The following is a 16900-nucleotide window of genomic DNA, read 5'->3' as shown; positions in this document are numbered from 1 at the left end:
TCCAACTTGTGCATTTCAATAAAGATATTCGAAATTAACTTCGAAAAATAAAGAAAACATAACTATGAATATGTAAAGGACGACAAGACAATACTGAATTGTTCAAACTCTTGCATTTCAACAAAAAAAGTACAAATGGGTCTTCTAAAATTCATTTGGATGTAACGGTGACAAGGTAAACAACGACAAAACACTACCGAAGCATTCCAACTCTTTAATTTCACGAAAGAAATTCAAAATGAACTTTCAAAAATCAAGAAAATTTAACTGTGACATCGTAAACCATGACAAAACACTACTGAAATATTCCAACTCTTGCATTTCACGAAAGAAATTCAAAATAAACTTTGAAAAACCAAGAGAATGTAACTGTGACAAGGTAAAGCACAACAAAACACTACTGAAATATTCCAACTCTTGCATTTCAACGAAAGAAATTCAAAATGAACTTTGAAAAATCAACAGACTGTAACTGTGACAAGGTAAAGCACAACAAAACACTACTGAAATATTCCAAGTCTTGCATTTCAACGAAAGATATTCAAAATAAACTTTGAAAAATTATGAGAATGTAACTGTGACAAGGTAAAACACAACAAAACACTACTGAAATATTCCAACTCTTGCATTTCAAGGAAAGAAATCCAAAATGAATTTTGAAAAATCAAGAGAATGTAACTGTGACAAGGTACACCACGACAAAACACTACCGAAGCATTCCAACTCTTGCATTTCACGAAAGAAATTCAAAATGAACTTTGAAAAATCAAGAGAATGTAACTGTGACATGGTAAACCACGGCAAAACACTACTGAAACATTCCAACTCTTGCAATTCACGAAAGAAATTCAAAATTAACTTTGAAAAATTAAGAGAATGTAACTGTGACAAGGTAAAGCACAACAAAAACACTGCTGAAATATTTCAACTCTTGCATTTCAATGAAAGAATTTCAAAACGATTTATAAAAATCAATAGAATGTAACTGTGACAAGGTAAAGCACGACAAGACACTACTGAAATATTCCAACTCTTGCATTTCAAGGAAGAAATCCAAAATGAACTTTGAAAAATCAAGAGAATGTAACTGTGACAAGGTAAAGCACAACAAAACACTACTGAAATATTCCAACTCTTGCATTTCAACGAAAGAAATCCAAAATGAACTTTGAAAAATCAAAAGAATGTAACTGTGACCAGGTAAACCACGACAAAACACTACTGAAATATTCCAACTCTTGCATTTCAATGAAAGAAAATCAAAATGAACTTTGAAAAATAAAGAGAATGTAACTGTGACAAGGTAAACCAAGAAAAAAAACTACAGAAATATTCCAACTCTTGAATGTCAACGATAGAAATTCAAAATGAAATTAGAAAAATCAAGAGAATGTAACTGTGACAAGGTAAACCACGACAAGACACTACTGAAATATTCCAACTCTTGCATTTCAAGGAAAAAATCCAAAATTAATTTTGAAAAATAAAGCGAATGTAACTGTGACAAGGTAAACCACTACAAAACACTACTGAAATATTCCAACTCTTGCATTTCAACGAAAGAAATTCAAAATGAACTTTGAAAAATTAAGAGAATTTAACTGTGACAAGGTAAAGCACAACAAAACACTACTTAAATATTCCAACTCTTGCATTTCTACTAAATAAATCAAAAATGAACTTTTAAAAATAAAATGAAAGTAAGTGTGACAAGATAAACCCCAGCACTCACAAACAATCCTTCTGAAATTCTGCTATCAACATTGTTGTTCAAGGTAAAAGTTTGATTCAGACACTTTTAAGATATCGAGTGTCCTTTCTGAAAAACTATTGCATTAAAAACAAAATTTAAATTTATCATACGACCTAAATTATTTCATCAGATACACCAGCACTCATAAACGATCATTTTGAAATTCTGCTAACAACATCGATTCTCAAGGTAAAAGTTTTAATCAAACGCTTGTAGCATATCGAGTGTCCTTACTGAAAAACTACTGCATTAAAAAAATAAATTAAATTTATCATACGACCTAAATTTTCAAAACGCCAGCACTCATAAACGATCCTTTTGAAATTCTGCTAACAACATCGATGTTCAATTTAAAAGTTTGAATCAGACACTTTTAGGATATCGAGTGTCCTTACTGAAAAATTACTACATTAAAAAAAAAATTAAACTTATCATACGACCTAAATTATTTCATCAGATACGCCAGCACTTATAAACGTTCCTTTCGAAATTCTGCTAACAACATCGATTTTTAAGGTAAAAGTTTGAATCAAACACTTTTAGCATATCGAGTGTCCTTACTGAAAAACTACTGCATGAAAAAAAAATTGATCATACGACCTAAATTATTTCATTAGATACGCCAGCACTCATAAACGATCCTTTTGAAATTCTGCTAACAACATCGATTCTCAAGGTAAAAGTTTGAATCAAACACTTAGGAAATCGAGTGTCCTTACTAAAAAACTACTGCATTAAAAAAAAATTTAATTGATCATACGACCTAAATTATTTCATCAGATACGCCAGCACTCATAAACGATCCTTTTGAAATTCTTCTAACAACATCGATTCTCAAGGTAAAAGTTGGAATCAAACACTTTTAGGAAATCGAGTGTCCTTACTAAAAAACTACTGCATTAAAAAAAAAATTAATTGATCATACGACCTAAATTATTTCATCAGATACGCCAGCACTCATAAACGATCCTTTTGAAATTCTGCTAACAACATCGATTCTCAAGGTAAAAGTTTGAATAAAACAATTTTAGGAAATCTAGTGTCCTTAATAAAAAACTAATTCATTAAAAAAAAATTTAATTGATCATACGACCTAAATTATTTCATCAGATACGCCAGCACTCATAAACGATCCTTTTGAAATTCTTCTAACAACATCGATTCTCAAGGTAAAAGTTTGAATCAAACACTTTTAGGAAATCGAGTGTCCTTACTAAAAAGCTACTGCATTAAAAAAAATTTCATTGATCATACGACCTAAATTATTTCATCAGATACGCCAGCACTCATTAACGATCCTTTTGAAATTCTTCTAACAACATCGATTCTCAAGGAAAAAGTTTGAATCAAACACTTAGGAAATCGAGTGTCGTTACTAAAAAACTACTGCATTAAAAAAATTGAATATACGACCTAAATTATTTCATCAGATACGCCAGCACTCATAAACGATCCTTTTGAAATTCTGCTAACAACATCGATTCTCAAGGCAAAAGTTTGAATCAAACACTTTTAGGAAATCGAGTGTCCTTACTAAAAAAACTACTGCATTAAAAAAAAATTAATTGATCATACGACCTAAATTATTTCATCAGATACGCCAGCACTCATTAACGATCCTTTTGAAATTCTGCTAACAACATCGATTCTCAAGGTAAAAGTTTGAATCAAACACTTTTAGGATATCGAGAGTCCTTACTAAAAACTACTGCATTAAAAAAAAAATGTAATTGATCATACGACCTAAATTATTTCATCAGATACGCCAGCACTCATAAACGATCCTTTTGAAATTCTGCTAACAACATCGATTCTCAAGGTAAAAGTTTGAATCAAACACTTTTAGGATATCGAGTGTGCTTACTAAAAAACTACTGCATTAGAAAAAAAAAATTGATCTTACAACCTAAATTATTTCAGCAGATACGCCAGCACTCATAAACGATCCTTTTGAAATTCTGCTAACAACATAGATTCTCAAGGTAAAAGTTTGAATCAAACACTTTTAGGATATCGAGTGTCCTTACTAAAAACTACTGCAATAAAAAAAACATTAATTGATCATAACGACCAAAATTATTTCATCAGATACGCCAGTACTCATAAACGATCCTTTTGAAATTCTTCTAAAAACATCGATGCTCAAGGTAAAAGTTTGAATCAAACACTTTTAGGAAATCGAGTGTCCTTACTAAAAAACTACTGCATTAAAAAAAAATTTTAATTGACCATACGACCTAAATTATTTCATCAGATACGCCAGCACTCATAAACGATCCTTTTGAAATTCTTCTAACAACATCGATTCTCAAGGTAAAAGTTTGAAACAAACACTTTTAGGAAATCGAGTGTCCTTACTAAAAAACTACTGGATTAAAAAAAAATTTAATTGATCATACGACCTAAATTATTTCATCAGATACGCCAGCACTCATAAACGATCCTTTTGAAATTCTTCTAACAACATCGATTCTCAAGGTAAAAGTTTGAATCAAACACTTTTAGGAAATCGAGTGTCCTTACTAAAAACTACTGCATTAAAAAAAAAATGTAATTGATCATACGACCTAAATTATTTCATCAGATACGCCAGCACTCATAAACGATCCTTTTGAAATTCTGCTAACAACATCGATTCTCAAGGTAAAAGTTTGAATCAAACACTTTTAGGAAATCGAGTGTCCTTACTGAAAAACTACTGCATTAAAAAAAAATTGATCATAACAACCTAAATTATTTCAGCAGATACGCCAGCACTCATAAACGATCTTTTTGAAATTCTTCTAACAACATCGATTCTCAAGGTAAAAGTTTGAATCAAACACTTTTAGGATATCGAGTGTCCTTACTAAAAAACTACTGCATTAAAAAAAAATTTAATTGATCATACGAACTAAATTATTTCATCAGATATGCCAGCACTCATAAACGATCCTTTTGAAATTCTTCTAACAACATCGATTCTCAAGGTAATAGTTTGAATCAAACACTTTTAGGAAATCGAGTGTCCTTACTAAAAAACTACTGCATTAAAAAAAAAATTTATTGATCATACGACCTAAATTATTTCATCAGATACGCCAGTACTCATAAACGATCCTTTTGAAATTCTTCTAACAACATCGATTCTCAAGGTAAAAGTTTGAACCAAACACTTTTAGGAAATCGAGTGTCCTTACCAAAAAACTACTGAATTACAAAAAAATGATCATACGACCTAAATTATTTCATCAGATACGCCAGTACTCATAAACGATCCTTTTGAAATTCTTCTAACAACATCGATTCTCAAGGTAAAAGTTTGAAACAAACACTTTTAGGAAATCGAGTGTCCTTACCAAAAAACTACTGCATTACAAAAAAAATGATCATACGACCTAAATTATTTCATCAGTTACGCCAGCACTCATAAACGATCCTTTTGAAATTCTTCTAACAACATAGATTCTCAAGGTAAAAGTTTGAATCAAACACTTTTAGGAAATCGAGTGTCCTTACTAAAAAACTACTGCATTAAAAAAAAATTTAATTCATCATGCGACCTAAATTATTTCATCAGATACGCCAGCACTCATAAACGATCCTTTTGAAATTCTTCTAACAACATCGATTCTCAAGGTAAAAGTTTGAACCAAACACTTTTAGGAAATCGAGTGTCCTTACCAAAAAACTACTGCATTACAAAAAAAATCATCATACGACCTAAATTATTTCATCAGATACGCCAGCACTCATAAACGATCCTTTTGAAATTCTTCTAACAACATAGATTCTCAAGGTAAAAGTTTGAATCAAACACTTTTAGGAAATCGAGTGTCCTTACTAAAAAACTACTGCATTAAAAAAAATTTAATTGATCATACGACCTAAATTATTTCATCAGATACGCCAGCACTCATAAACGATCCTTTTGAAATTCTTCTAACAACATCGATTCTCAAGGTAAAAGTTTGAATCAAACACTTTTAGGAAATCGAGTGTCCTTACTAAAAAACTACTGCATTAAAAAAAAATTTAATTGATCATACAACCTAACTTATTTCATCAGATACGCCAGCACTCATAAACGATCCTTTTGAAATTCTGCTAACAACATAGATTCTCAAGGTAAAAGTTTGAATCAAACACTTTTAGGAAATCGAGTGTCCTTACTAAAAAACTACTGCATTAAAAAAAAAATTAATTGATCATACGACCTAAATTATTTCATCAGATACGCCAGCACTCATAAACGATCCTTTTGAAATTCTTCTAACAACATCGATTCTCAAGGTAAAAGTTTGAATCAAACACTTTTAGGAAATCGAGTGTCCTTACTAAAAAACTACTGCATTAAAAAAAATTTTAATTGATCATACGACCTAAATTATTTCATCAGATACGCCAGCACTCATAAACGATCCTTTTGAAATTCTTCTAACAACATCGATTCTCAAGGTAAAAGTTTGAATCAAACACTTTTAGGATATCGAGTGTCCTTACTTAAAAAAAACTACTGCATTAAAATCTCAAACCCCGTAAAGCTCTTTTAAAAGATACAAAAACTACTTATTTAACACAAAAATTTCGTTTTTAATGGGCAGAAAGGAAAGAAAAACCACACGGAATCAGGCAACCGAGTCTCTCAAACCCCGTAAAGTGCTTTTAAAAGATACAAGAACTACTTATTTAACACAAAAATTTCGTTTTTAATGGGCACCAAGTAAAGAAAAACCACACGGAATCAGGCAACCGAGTCTCTCAAACCCCGTAAAGCTCTTTCAAAAGATACAAGAACTACTTATTTAACACAAAAATTTCGTTTTTAACGAACATCAAGTAAAGAAAAACCACACGGAATTAAGCAACTGAGTCTCTCAAACCGCTTAAATCTATTTTAAAAGATACAAAAACTAATTATTTAACACAAAAATTTCGTTTTTAATGGGCACCAAGAAAAGATAAACCACACGGAATCAGGCAACGGAGTCTCTCAAACCCAGTAAAGCTCTTTTAAAACATACAAGAACTACTTAACACAAAAATTTCGTTTTTAATGGTCACCAAGTAAAGGAAAACCACACGGAATCAGGCAGCCGAGTCTCTCAAACCCCGTAAAGCTCTTTTCAAAGATACAAGAACTACTTATTTAACACAAAAATTTCGTTTTTAATGGGCAACAAGTAAAGGACAACCACACGGAATCAGGCAGCCAAGTCCCTCAAATCCCTTAGAGCTCTTATAAAAGATCAACGACCAAATTATTGAACACACATAGTTAGATTTTCATGCGCCCACAGTCACGACACATCACACTGACTCAGGCCACCCAGTCTCTCAAACCCCGTAAATCTCTTTTAAAAGATATAAGAACTACTTATTTAACAAAAAAAATTCGTTTTACTTCTTCGTATAGTATAACGTTAAACTATTTTAAATTGACAACACTGTCCAAACATCACTTGTGTATTATACAGTACATATCGACGTATTCACAAATGCTAAACCCTTTTTTTTATCAGAAAAAAAATGGCAATTGCCAAAAAAAATTCTTTTGTCAAGGTTTATTAAATCACACATTTGCATCCATTGTTTTCTTAATCCCGATAAGACGCATGCCAAAAATGTTTTTCCTATATGTCTAGGCAAATAGCATGGGAAGGAACGTAAAGGCCCCAAATAACACAGGAAGGAACGTAAAGGCCCCAAATAGCACAGGAAGGAACGTAAAGGCCCCAAAGTATAACCTAGCACTCTACTGTCCAATAACTTTCAACTATTAAAAAGGGCACTAGCTTTCTCAATCTTCAATTAAACGAGCCCCTTTTGAAGTTTTTGCGGCAACTCCATCATAAAGAACGCTAAATGCCCTTAGGGCATAACTTACATCCGTCGCCCTTTGGAATTTAGGAGGATTGTTATCCCTAAGGACGTAATTTACGGAACATTCAACTACATTGAACAAAATGGCTATCTCTAAACTTTGATTGAATGTGTTTGGGGAAATGGAGGGCGTGAGAGTGGGGTTATTAGTCTCCACTCACTTTCGACTATTAAAAAGGGCAATTTCAATTTCCAATCAAATGAGCCCCTTTTGAAATTTCTACAACAACTTTCTATATAAACCTTATATGCCCCCAGGGCATAGCTTACAACCCTTGTACTGAAAGCTCTGATGGGGTTATCATCCTAAAAGACCTAATTTCCATAACTTTCGACTACGTTGAACAAAATGGATATCTTAAAATTTTGATTGGATGTCTTTGGGGAAATGGTGGCCGTGAGAGGGGCGTTAGTCGCCCTTCAATCACTTTCGACTATTAAAAGGGCACTAGCCCTTTCAATTTCTTATTGAATGAGCCCTTTTGGATGTTTTTACAACATCGCTTTCAATAAAAACCTTACATGCTCCCCAGGCAAATCTTAAAACCCTTGCCCGGAGGGTTGTGGGGGGGGGTTGTCATCCTTAAAGAACGAATTTCCAAAACTTTCAACTGCGTTGAATAAAATGGCTATCTAAAAATTTTGATTGGATGAGTTTGGAGAAAAGATGGGCGTGAGAGGGGGGTTAGTTGCCCCCAAATCACATTTGACTATTAAAAAGGGCACTCGCCCTTTGAATTTCCAATAGAATGAGCCCTTTTTCAAGTTTCTATGACAAATATTTCAATACAAACCTTATATGCCCCCAGAGTGTAACTTATAACCCTTGCCCTGAAGACTGCGGGGGGAGTGTCCTGCTCAAAGGTATAATTTCCTGAACTTTAAACTTCGTGGAACAATATGGCTATCTAAAAATTTTGATTGGATATGATAGGGGAATTGATGGGTTTCGAACAGGAGTTCGTCGCCTTCCAATCATTTTTGACTAATAAAAAGAGCACTAGCCATTTCCATTTCCAATCGAATGAGCCCTTTTTGAATTTTCTACGACGACGCATTCCTTATATGCTCCCAGGGCATAACTTACAACCTTTGCCCTGAGGGCTGTGGGGGAGTTTCCTCCTCAAAAACATAATTTCTATCTGGAAATCCACAACACTGAAGAAAATGGCTATCTAAAAATTTCGATTGGATGTGTTTGGAAAAATGGTGGGCGAGTGAGGGGGGCTAGTTGCCCTCAAATCACTTTCGAATATTAAAAAGGCCACTAGACTCATGAATTTCCAATCAAATGAGCCCTTTTTCAAGTTTCCACGACAAAGATTTCAATTAAAACTTATATGCCCCCAGGGCATAACTTATAACCCTTACTCTGAAGACTTTGGGGGGAGTGTCCTGCTCAAAGGTATAATTTCCTGAACTTTCACTGCGTTGAACAAAATGGCTATCTCAAAATTTTGATTGGATGTGTTTGGGTAATGATGGGCGTGGGGGGGGGCTAGTTGCCCTCCAATCACTTTCGACTATTAAAAACAGCATTAGTCCTTTGAATTTCCAATCGAATGAGCCTTTTTTGAAGTTTCTACGACAACTCATTCTATAAAAACCTTATATGCCCCCAGGGCATAACTTACAACCTTTACCCCGAGGGTTGTAGGGAAGTTTCCTCCTCAAAAACATATTTTCTATTTGGAAATCAACTACGCTGAACGAAATGGTTATCTCAAAATTTTGATTGAATGTGTTTGGGGAATGATGGGCGTGGGGGAGGGGCGCTAGTTGCCCTCCAATCACTTTCGACTATTAAAAAGGGCAGTAGCTCATTGAGTTTCCAATCGAATGAGACTTTTTTGAAGTTTCTACGACAACACCTTCTATAAAAACCTTATATGCCGCCGGGGCATAACTTAAAACCCTTGCCCCGAGGGTTGTGAGGGATTGTCCTTCTCAAAAAGATATTTTCTATCTGGAAATCAGCTATGCTGAACAAAATGGCTATCTCAAAATTTTGATTGGATGTGTTTGGGGAAATGATGTTCGTGGGGGGGCCTAGTTGCCCTCCATTCACTTTCGACTATGAAAAAGAGCACTAGCCACTCCAATTTCCGATCGAATGAGCCCTTTTAGAAGTTTCTACGACAACTCCTTCGATACGAAGTGCCCGGGTATGGAGAAAATAAAACACATTGTTTCAACATCGTTCTTTACATTATCATAGGTAGTGCGCTAGCGCTGCCTATGATAATGGGAAGATACTGGCAACAAAACCATAGCTGGTAAATTCGAAAATGTAAGTGTTTTGAGAAATGTAAAGTCAGTGGCACCAATTCACGAAAATGTAAAGGGGGGGGGCAAGGATTGTTTTTCCTCTTTTAATGGAGTTACAAGAAACAGAACATGATTGGGCAACATACTTAAAACAGGATGTAGCGGTGACTTTGCTGCTTAGAAAAATCATTGAATAATCAATCCATATTCATTTTCTTAACCTCCTCTTTTTTGAAGGCGATGATCATGATATCACTGAGTCTGTCATTTCCCGTTGTCGATCGCAGATACGTTGTAGATCGCAGTTGTCGATTCACACGTCCTATTGCCGAGAAGAATCGTTCATTGCTGGCGATGGTAACAGGCAAACTAACAATCAGCTTTATTAGTTTTAGCACTGCAGAATAGGCAATAGGCAAGTCGGATACAGTTTCGATTATTTGAAAAAAACTACGTTTTCTAAAGAGTTTAAGAGGCTGAGTCACAAGTTCGAACCTTAAAACGTACAGGGATTAGGGGGTACAGTTGGGGGCTGCCGCCCCCAAACCCCCGCTTTTGCAGCCTTTAAATAAAAAAAACAAGTTTTTTAAACTGAAAGTAAGGAGCGACATTAAAACTTAAAACGAACAGAAATTATTCCGTATATGAAAGGGGCTGTGCCCTCCTCAACGCCTCGCTCTTTATGCTAAAGTTTGACTTTCTCACAACTCTTTAAACAATAAAAACTTTAGCGTAAAGAGCGAGGCGTTGAGGAGGGCACAGCCCCTTTCATATACGGAATAATTTCTGTTCGTTTTAGGTTTTAATGTCGCTCCTTACTTTCAGTTTAAAAAAAACTTTTTTTTATTTAAAGGCTGCGAAAGCGGGGGTTTGGGGCGGCAGCCCCCCAACTGTACCCCCTAATCCCTGTACGTTTTAAGGTTCGAACTTTTGACTCAGCCTCTTTAACTCTTTAGAAAACGTAGTTTTTTTTCAAATAATTTCTCCACATTTTTGTACAGTTTATTACTTATTGTTGCTTGACTAACTGTTAGCTGATCCTGTTAGGAGTTAAAGTTGGGGGGCTGCCGCCCCTCAAACCCCCCGCTCTTGAACATTCTTGTGTTAAGGCTTTTAATTCCTGAATACTCAAATCAAATGCACAGTAAGATTTTCTTTTTTCAACTTGTCTTTGAGCATGCAGGTATACGGCATGTTATCAAAGCAGTGGATACTTACCTGTAACCTGAAGGCCGACTGTGATATTCTTCTGAAGACGCCTGTTGAGCCGAAGGATTTAATAGATTGGATTTAAAAAAGAAACTGAGTTTCTTTTTTAAACTTTAAGTTCAATATATAAAAAATTTCCTCTGACGGGGAATCGAACCCGGGTCTTCCGCCTGACAGTCAGGAGTAGCGACCACTGTACCACAGAGACAATTTTTAAATTATTTTTAGTCTCTGGAATCTATTTTTGACGCAAGCAAATCCCCACAAGACTTGATATTTGGTTTTTGGAAAACAGGGAAGGAGTGATCGGATTGAGCTGAAATTGAGGATAAGCTCCCAGGCCCCAGGAAAGCTTATCCTCTAAATTTCAGCCCGATCGGACAACGTTAAAGGGGGGCTCTGGTGGGAAAAATTAACATGGGCTCTTATAGGAAAACGAGTTTTTTCGTAAATGTAAATTCGGGTGATAATTTTTTCGGTCTGAAAATATCAAAAGACCCTGCTGGGTCGAATTCCGGTTCGAATGAGTCCTCATTCACCCGGATCCGTTGCCATCTGTGGCCTGTAGGCGTGGCTGATAAAAAAAAAGAGAAATGAACATTAAGTGGCTATGTTTGTTTTTCGAAAAACAGGGAAGGAGTGATTGGATTGAGCTGAAATTTTGAGGATAAGCTCCCGGGCCCTAGGAAAGCTTAACCTCAAAATTTCAGCCCAATCGGATAACGTTAAAGGAGGGCTGTGGTCGGAGGGTCGAAACTTCCGGCCCACTTTTACCCATGAAGATAAAGTCGGAGGGGGGGTGGTGAAATTTTGCACGTTTCTTAGTTGGAGCTTGGGCTACAAAATGCGATCACCACTGTCTCTCTGCGACCGCTAGGAAATCGCTTAACATTGTGGTGGGTCGCCTCTTTAAAGAGGCACAAGTCTGCCTCCTTGATAGCCTGGAGAAGATCCAGTTTTGAAGTGCCACAGTTTTGCAAAAGAAAACTGGGATTTTAGGGCATAGTCATCAGCACCAAGAATCCCTTGATAATGACACATTACCCTTCCAACTTTCGAAAATTCGAGGAAATCAAAACTTAGAAGGGTGGAAGGCAGTTTAAAACAAAGTCATTGAGATAAACAGTGCTATTTAGTGGCTGACCAATACAAATGACCAGTCTCGGTAGTCCAGTATAGCAAATAATTAAAATATAAAATAGGTAATAAATAGAAGTAACAACGTCTTCTTCAAATTTAGGGGGATCACACCCCCTCTCCCTTCTGCTTCCTCTATTTACGCCACTGTGTAAAATAATGATATAACAGAAAGTTTAAGGCATTAAGTGTGATTAACAGTTGCTATATTTAGAGCCATTTCATTATGTTTAGCTCCAATTAAATTCAGAAAATTTGGATTCTGTAAGAATACCAATATGTTCATATTTACCAATTATGGTATTTCAAATACTACTACTACTACTAACAACTCATCGCAGAACCAAGCCGCCTGAGGTCAACACAGCTACGCACGCTCCTCCTCCACCCCAATCTATTCAAAGCCTCCCTTTTTACACCCGCCCACGAAGTTCCCATTTCCTTTAAATCTTTCTTTATGACGTCCTCCCACCCCAGACGTGGACGACCTGCTTTCCGTTTAGCCCTAGATGGTTGGCCGAAAAGAACAATCTTCGGCAATCTGTCATCCTTCATCCGCACAACATGCCCTAACCACCTCAACCTTTCTTTCATTATAGACCTAGAAAGCGGTATTGAACCACATTCTTCGTATAGCCTATTGTTTGAAATACGGTCAGTCAGCCGAGTACCAAGAACAAGCCCTGAGTAATTTCTCTGGAAAACATCTAGCAAATCTTCATCCGCTTTTTGAAGCGCTCATGCTTCAGAGCCATATTTGACCACTGTCACCACTTTAGCTTCTAAGATTCTAATCTTGGTTTGCAGACTTATCTTCCTATTCTTCCAGACTTGTTTTTTAACTGTGAAAAAACACCCTGAGCCTTGGCTATTCTATTTTTAACATCTTCACTGCTCCCACCATCTTTACTAATAATACTACCAAGGAAGTGAAGCTGCCAACCTGATCAATCTTTTCATTACACAACGTCACCTTTTCATCTTCACTTATTCGTAGCCTTAGTGACTTAGTCTTCCTAACATTAATTTTCAAGCCAATACTAGCACCCTGAACTCGCAAAACCTCTAAAACTTCATTCATTTTGCTAACACTTTCATCTAAGATGCATAAATCATCAGCATAATCCAAGTCCAGGAGAATTTTTCCTCTCCCTTTGATTCCGTGGTCTCCCATTGCCTTTCCTGTGCTCCTTAAAACAAAGTCAATCAAAATAATCCATGTAAAGGGTGATAGCACACGACCCTGCTTAATTTCTGATTTAATACAAAACCAGCTGCTATCCTCACTTCCTCCCTCAACCGCAGCAGGGTTATTCTCTTACATAGCACTAATCCCTTTAATGTATTTGTCTGGTATACCCTACAAGGATAAAACCTTACTAAAGCTCTTCTATCAACAGAATCGAACGCTTGCTTATAATCTATAAAACTGAGGACCAAAGGTGTTTGAAAACTTAGGCACTTCTCAATTATTAGCCTAAGAGTGAAAATTTGGTCAACACATTCTCTACCTTTTCTAAAACCGCACTGCTCTTCTCTTAAAACTTTGTCTACGGCATCTCTCAGTCTAAAAATTATCATATTACTAAGCAATTTGCTACCTACAGAGAGCAGACTAATGCCTCGATAATTACCACACTCACTTTTATCACCTTTCTTATAAAGTTGCTTAATTAAGATTCTCCTAAAATCGTTTGGTACTTCCCCTTATTCAAAAATCATATTCATAATCTTCAGTAACTTATATCTAACCTCAGAGCCACCATATTTAAGAAACTCATTTACCACCCTATCAGCACCTGGAGCCTTATTATTCTTTAGTCCTTTTAGTACTGTTGCTAATTCCTCCTCACAAAACAAATCTTCCTACACATCCAAGGAATCACAAACTTTTTCATTTTCCTGTATATCTTTTCCTGCAACTCTATCTCGGTTAAGCAAATTCTCAAAATGTTCGACCCATCTCGCTTTAGCTTTTTCCTTATCGCTAATTGCCACCCCATTCCTATCTTTAACTGGGACAAGTCCGGATTGACTACTACCTCTCAATTTGTTAACGTGCCAGTACAATATTTTACTATTATGCCGTCTAGCTGCATCTTCTAAATCCTCGGCAATTTTATCCATGGCCTCCACTTCACACCTCCTTAGTTCATATTTCAATGCTTTCTCCACTTTCTTTACATTTCTTTTGTTTTCATGCGATCTATCACTCAGATAATAGGTTTAAATAACTAGGATAATAGGTCAAAATAACAAAAAGTCACACTATTCCCCACTATTTTCACTGTTTCCTTGGGGATAACCCTAGAGACCCTAACCCCTGTATGCAAACGTGTTTGAGAAGAATCAATCTGCTAAATTTGTCTGAACGTCCCTGAAGGTTTTTAGTGGCAGGAGGGGTCGAAAATTCAAATATTTTGGTAGCTTTCTTTCATTAGCGACACCATATGGTGGAAGACCAAAGGGTTGTGGCATGGCCTCCTCAAAGTACAGTATTAAAAATGCATTATTAAAGGAACTTGTCTAATGGAGCAAAACTAACGTTTTCTTAAGTTTTATCCATCCTGTGTAAATTCTTAGCTCTTGCCCTGTCAAAAAAATTTGAGATGACCTTACCTTCACAACACGAGATATAGGACCCCCTCCACGGAAAAAATTCACGGGGGTGAAGTTTTCCTTCTTTTATCATTATTTTACACAGTGGTGTCAATTGAGAGGAAGCTGAGGGAGGGGGGTATGATCCCCTTGACCTTGCTACTTCTATTTATTAGGTATTTTATGCTTTAATTATGTGCTATACTGAACTACCGAGACTGGCTGACTGGTCGTTTGTATTGGTCAGCCACTAAATAGCACTGTTAATCTCAATTACTTTATTTTAACCTGCCTTCCACCCTTCTAAGTTCTAATTTCTTCGAATTTTCGAAAGTTGGAAGGGTAATGTGTCATTATCAAGGGATTCTTGGTGCTGATGACTATGCCCTGGAATCCCAGCTTTCTTTTGCAAAACTGTGGTACTTCAAAACTGGATCTTCTCCAGGCTATCGAAACTGTATCCGAGTTGCCTATTGCCTATTCTGCAGTGCTAAAACTAATAAAGCTGATTGTTAGTTTGCCTGTTACCACCGCCAGCAATGAACGATTCTTCTCGGCAATAGGACGTGTGAAGGATTATCTGCGATCGACAACGGGAAACTACAGACTCGTGATATCATGATCATGGCCTTCAAAAAAGAGGAAGTTCAGAAACTGGATATGGATTGATATTCAATGATTTTTCTAAGCAGCAAAGTCACCCCTACACCCTGTTTTAAGTATGTTTATCCAATCACTGACTTCACATTTCTCAAAACACTCTTACATTTTCGGATTTAACAGCTATGGTTTTGTTGCCTGTATCTTCCTACTATATTGTCATAAGACAAAGCATATGGCTTACTCCATTTTTATTTAAAACTAATAAGAAAAAAATACAAACTTTGTTTAAATCTTAAAGTTAGCAGATATGGGTATATGTAGATACAAACACAAATCCGTGTTTTCCCTAATTCTAGGACCTTAGTGCACGTACTTTTAAGTCAATCTTCACATTTCGTTTTCAAAATTAAGACTTGATTTTTTTAAGGTTTTTTTTTTTTTTTATCGGTTATCTGTTCTTCGTTTTCTTTTTTTCCAAAGTCAATTACCACCTTCTTGAAAAGTTAGTGATTAGTTTCTTGTAGGCAGAAATTGACTTCACCAAAATGGAACCTCTTTAAGGGCATGAAGTTAAGCTGGAAGGATAAAATACGACTTAATAATGTGATCTGGAGATGTTGGCATATGCAATGTAAGTCTGATATATTTTTTCTACTTTTCTTATTCTTTTCCTCTTTTTTATCTCTCCTTTGCTATTTTTCCTTCTTTTCTTATTTCTCCTTTCTTTTCCTAGTTTGCAAATAATTTCTTAGACTAAGACCACTCTGTCTTTTCATTTACAACTGAAACAAAATGTGGTAAAAAGTTTTTTAATGCAACACTGCAACATTTAAAAGGGCCTTTTTAATTGAAAGAAAAAAACCTGAATATTTGGCTTCACCTCTAAAAGCCTTTGTCAATGAAAAAAAAAACAGCCTAACAAAACATGTAAAGAAGAACACACCAAATTCTATACAAAAAAAAGAAAACGAAAGGAAAACTCACATTTAAAGTCCAATGTGGTAAAGCACCAAAGCACAAACAATGAAGCAGCAAACAATGAAACAGATGCACATGGGTAGGTTGAAGTAGGCCACACCAAATCTCTCAACATAGAATGAAATTAAAAGACTTCAGTTTTACTTTTGCTGATTTGTTGACTGTAAGTAGTGCATTGGCCTTCAAAGTTGTTAATCATGAGGCCATTGAACTGGAGAACTGACTAGAGGTTTTCAGCACTATATTTAAGAAGAACTGATGTGTCTTCTGTGCGCTTGAGTCTTTCTTCAAACCCAGGAAGGACGAAGTGTATCGCTAATAAAACAGCAATGGTGCGAGTTTGGTGTCCGTTTGGGTGCCAAACATAAGCTTGGTCTATTCTTTGTAATCTTCTCTCAGGAAAAGGCTGGAGACACACTGGTATCAGCTTTGCAAAAATTAATTGCTAAAAGGAGAATATGTCATCCATAATTATGCACATTATTTGCACAT

At 35.8% G+C, this 16900-nt stretch overlaps 1 protein-coding gene across 1 annotated transcript in view; it reads left to right on the top strand.

The window, feature by feature from the left end:
* Positions 1–16900, top strand: part of Mondo (MLX interacting protein mondo) — a 139305-nt gene that overhangs the window by 36349 nt on the left and 86056 nt on the right. The window contains exon 2 of the mRNA XM_089095308.1: positions 15955–16061. Within this exon, the coding sequence (XP_088951434.1) occupies positions 15955–16061 (107 nt within the window). The remainder of the gene's footprint in view (positions 1–15954; positions 16062–16900) is intronic.

Source organism: Artemia sp. Qi Xiang Cuo, chromosome 10 (genome assembly GCF_049724085.1).
Source record: "Artemia sp. Qi Xiang Cuo chromosome 10, ASM4972408v1, whole genome shotgun sequence".
Taxonomy (NCBI): Eukaryota; Metazoa; Arthropoda; class Branchiopoda; order Anostraca; family Artemiidae; genus Artemia; species Artemia sp. Qi Xiang Cuo.
Note: the sequence above shows the minus strand (reverse complement) of the source record. Positions and strands in the feature narration are given on the sequence as shown.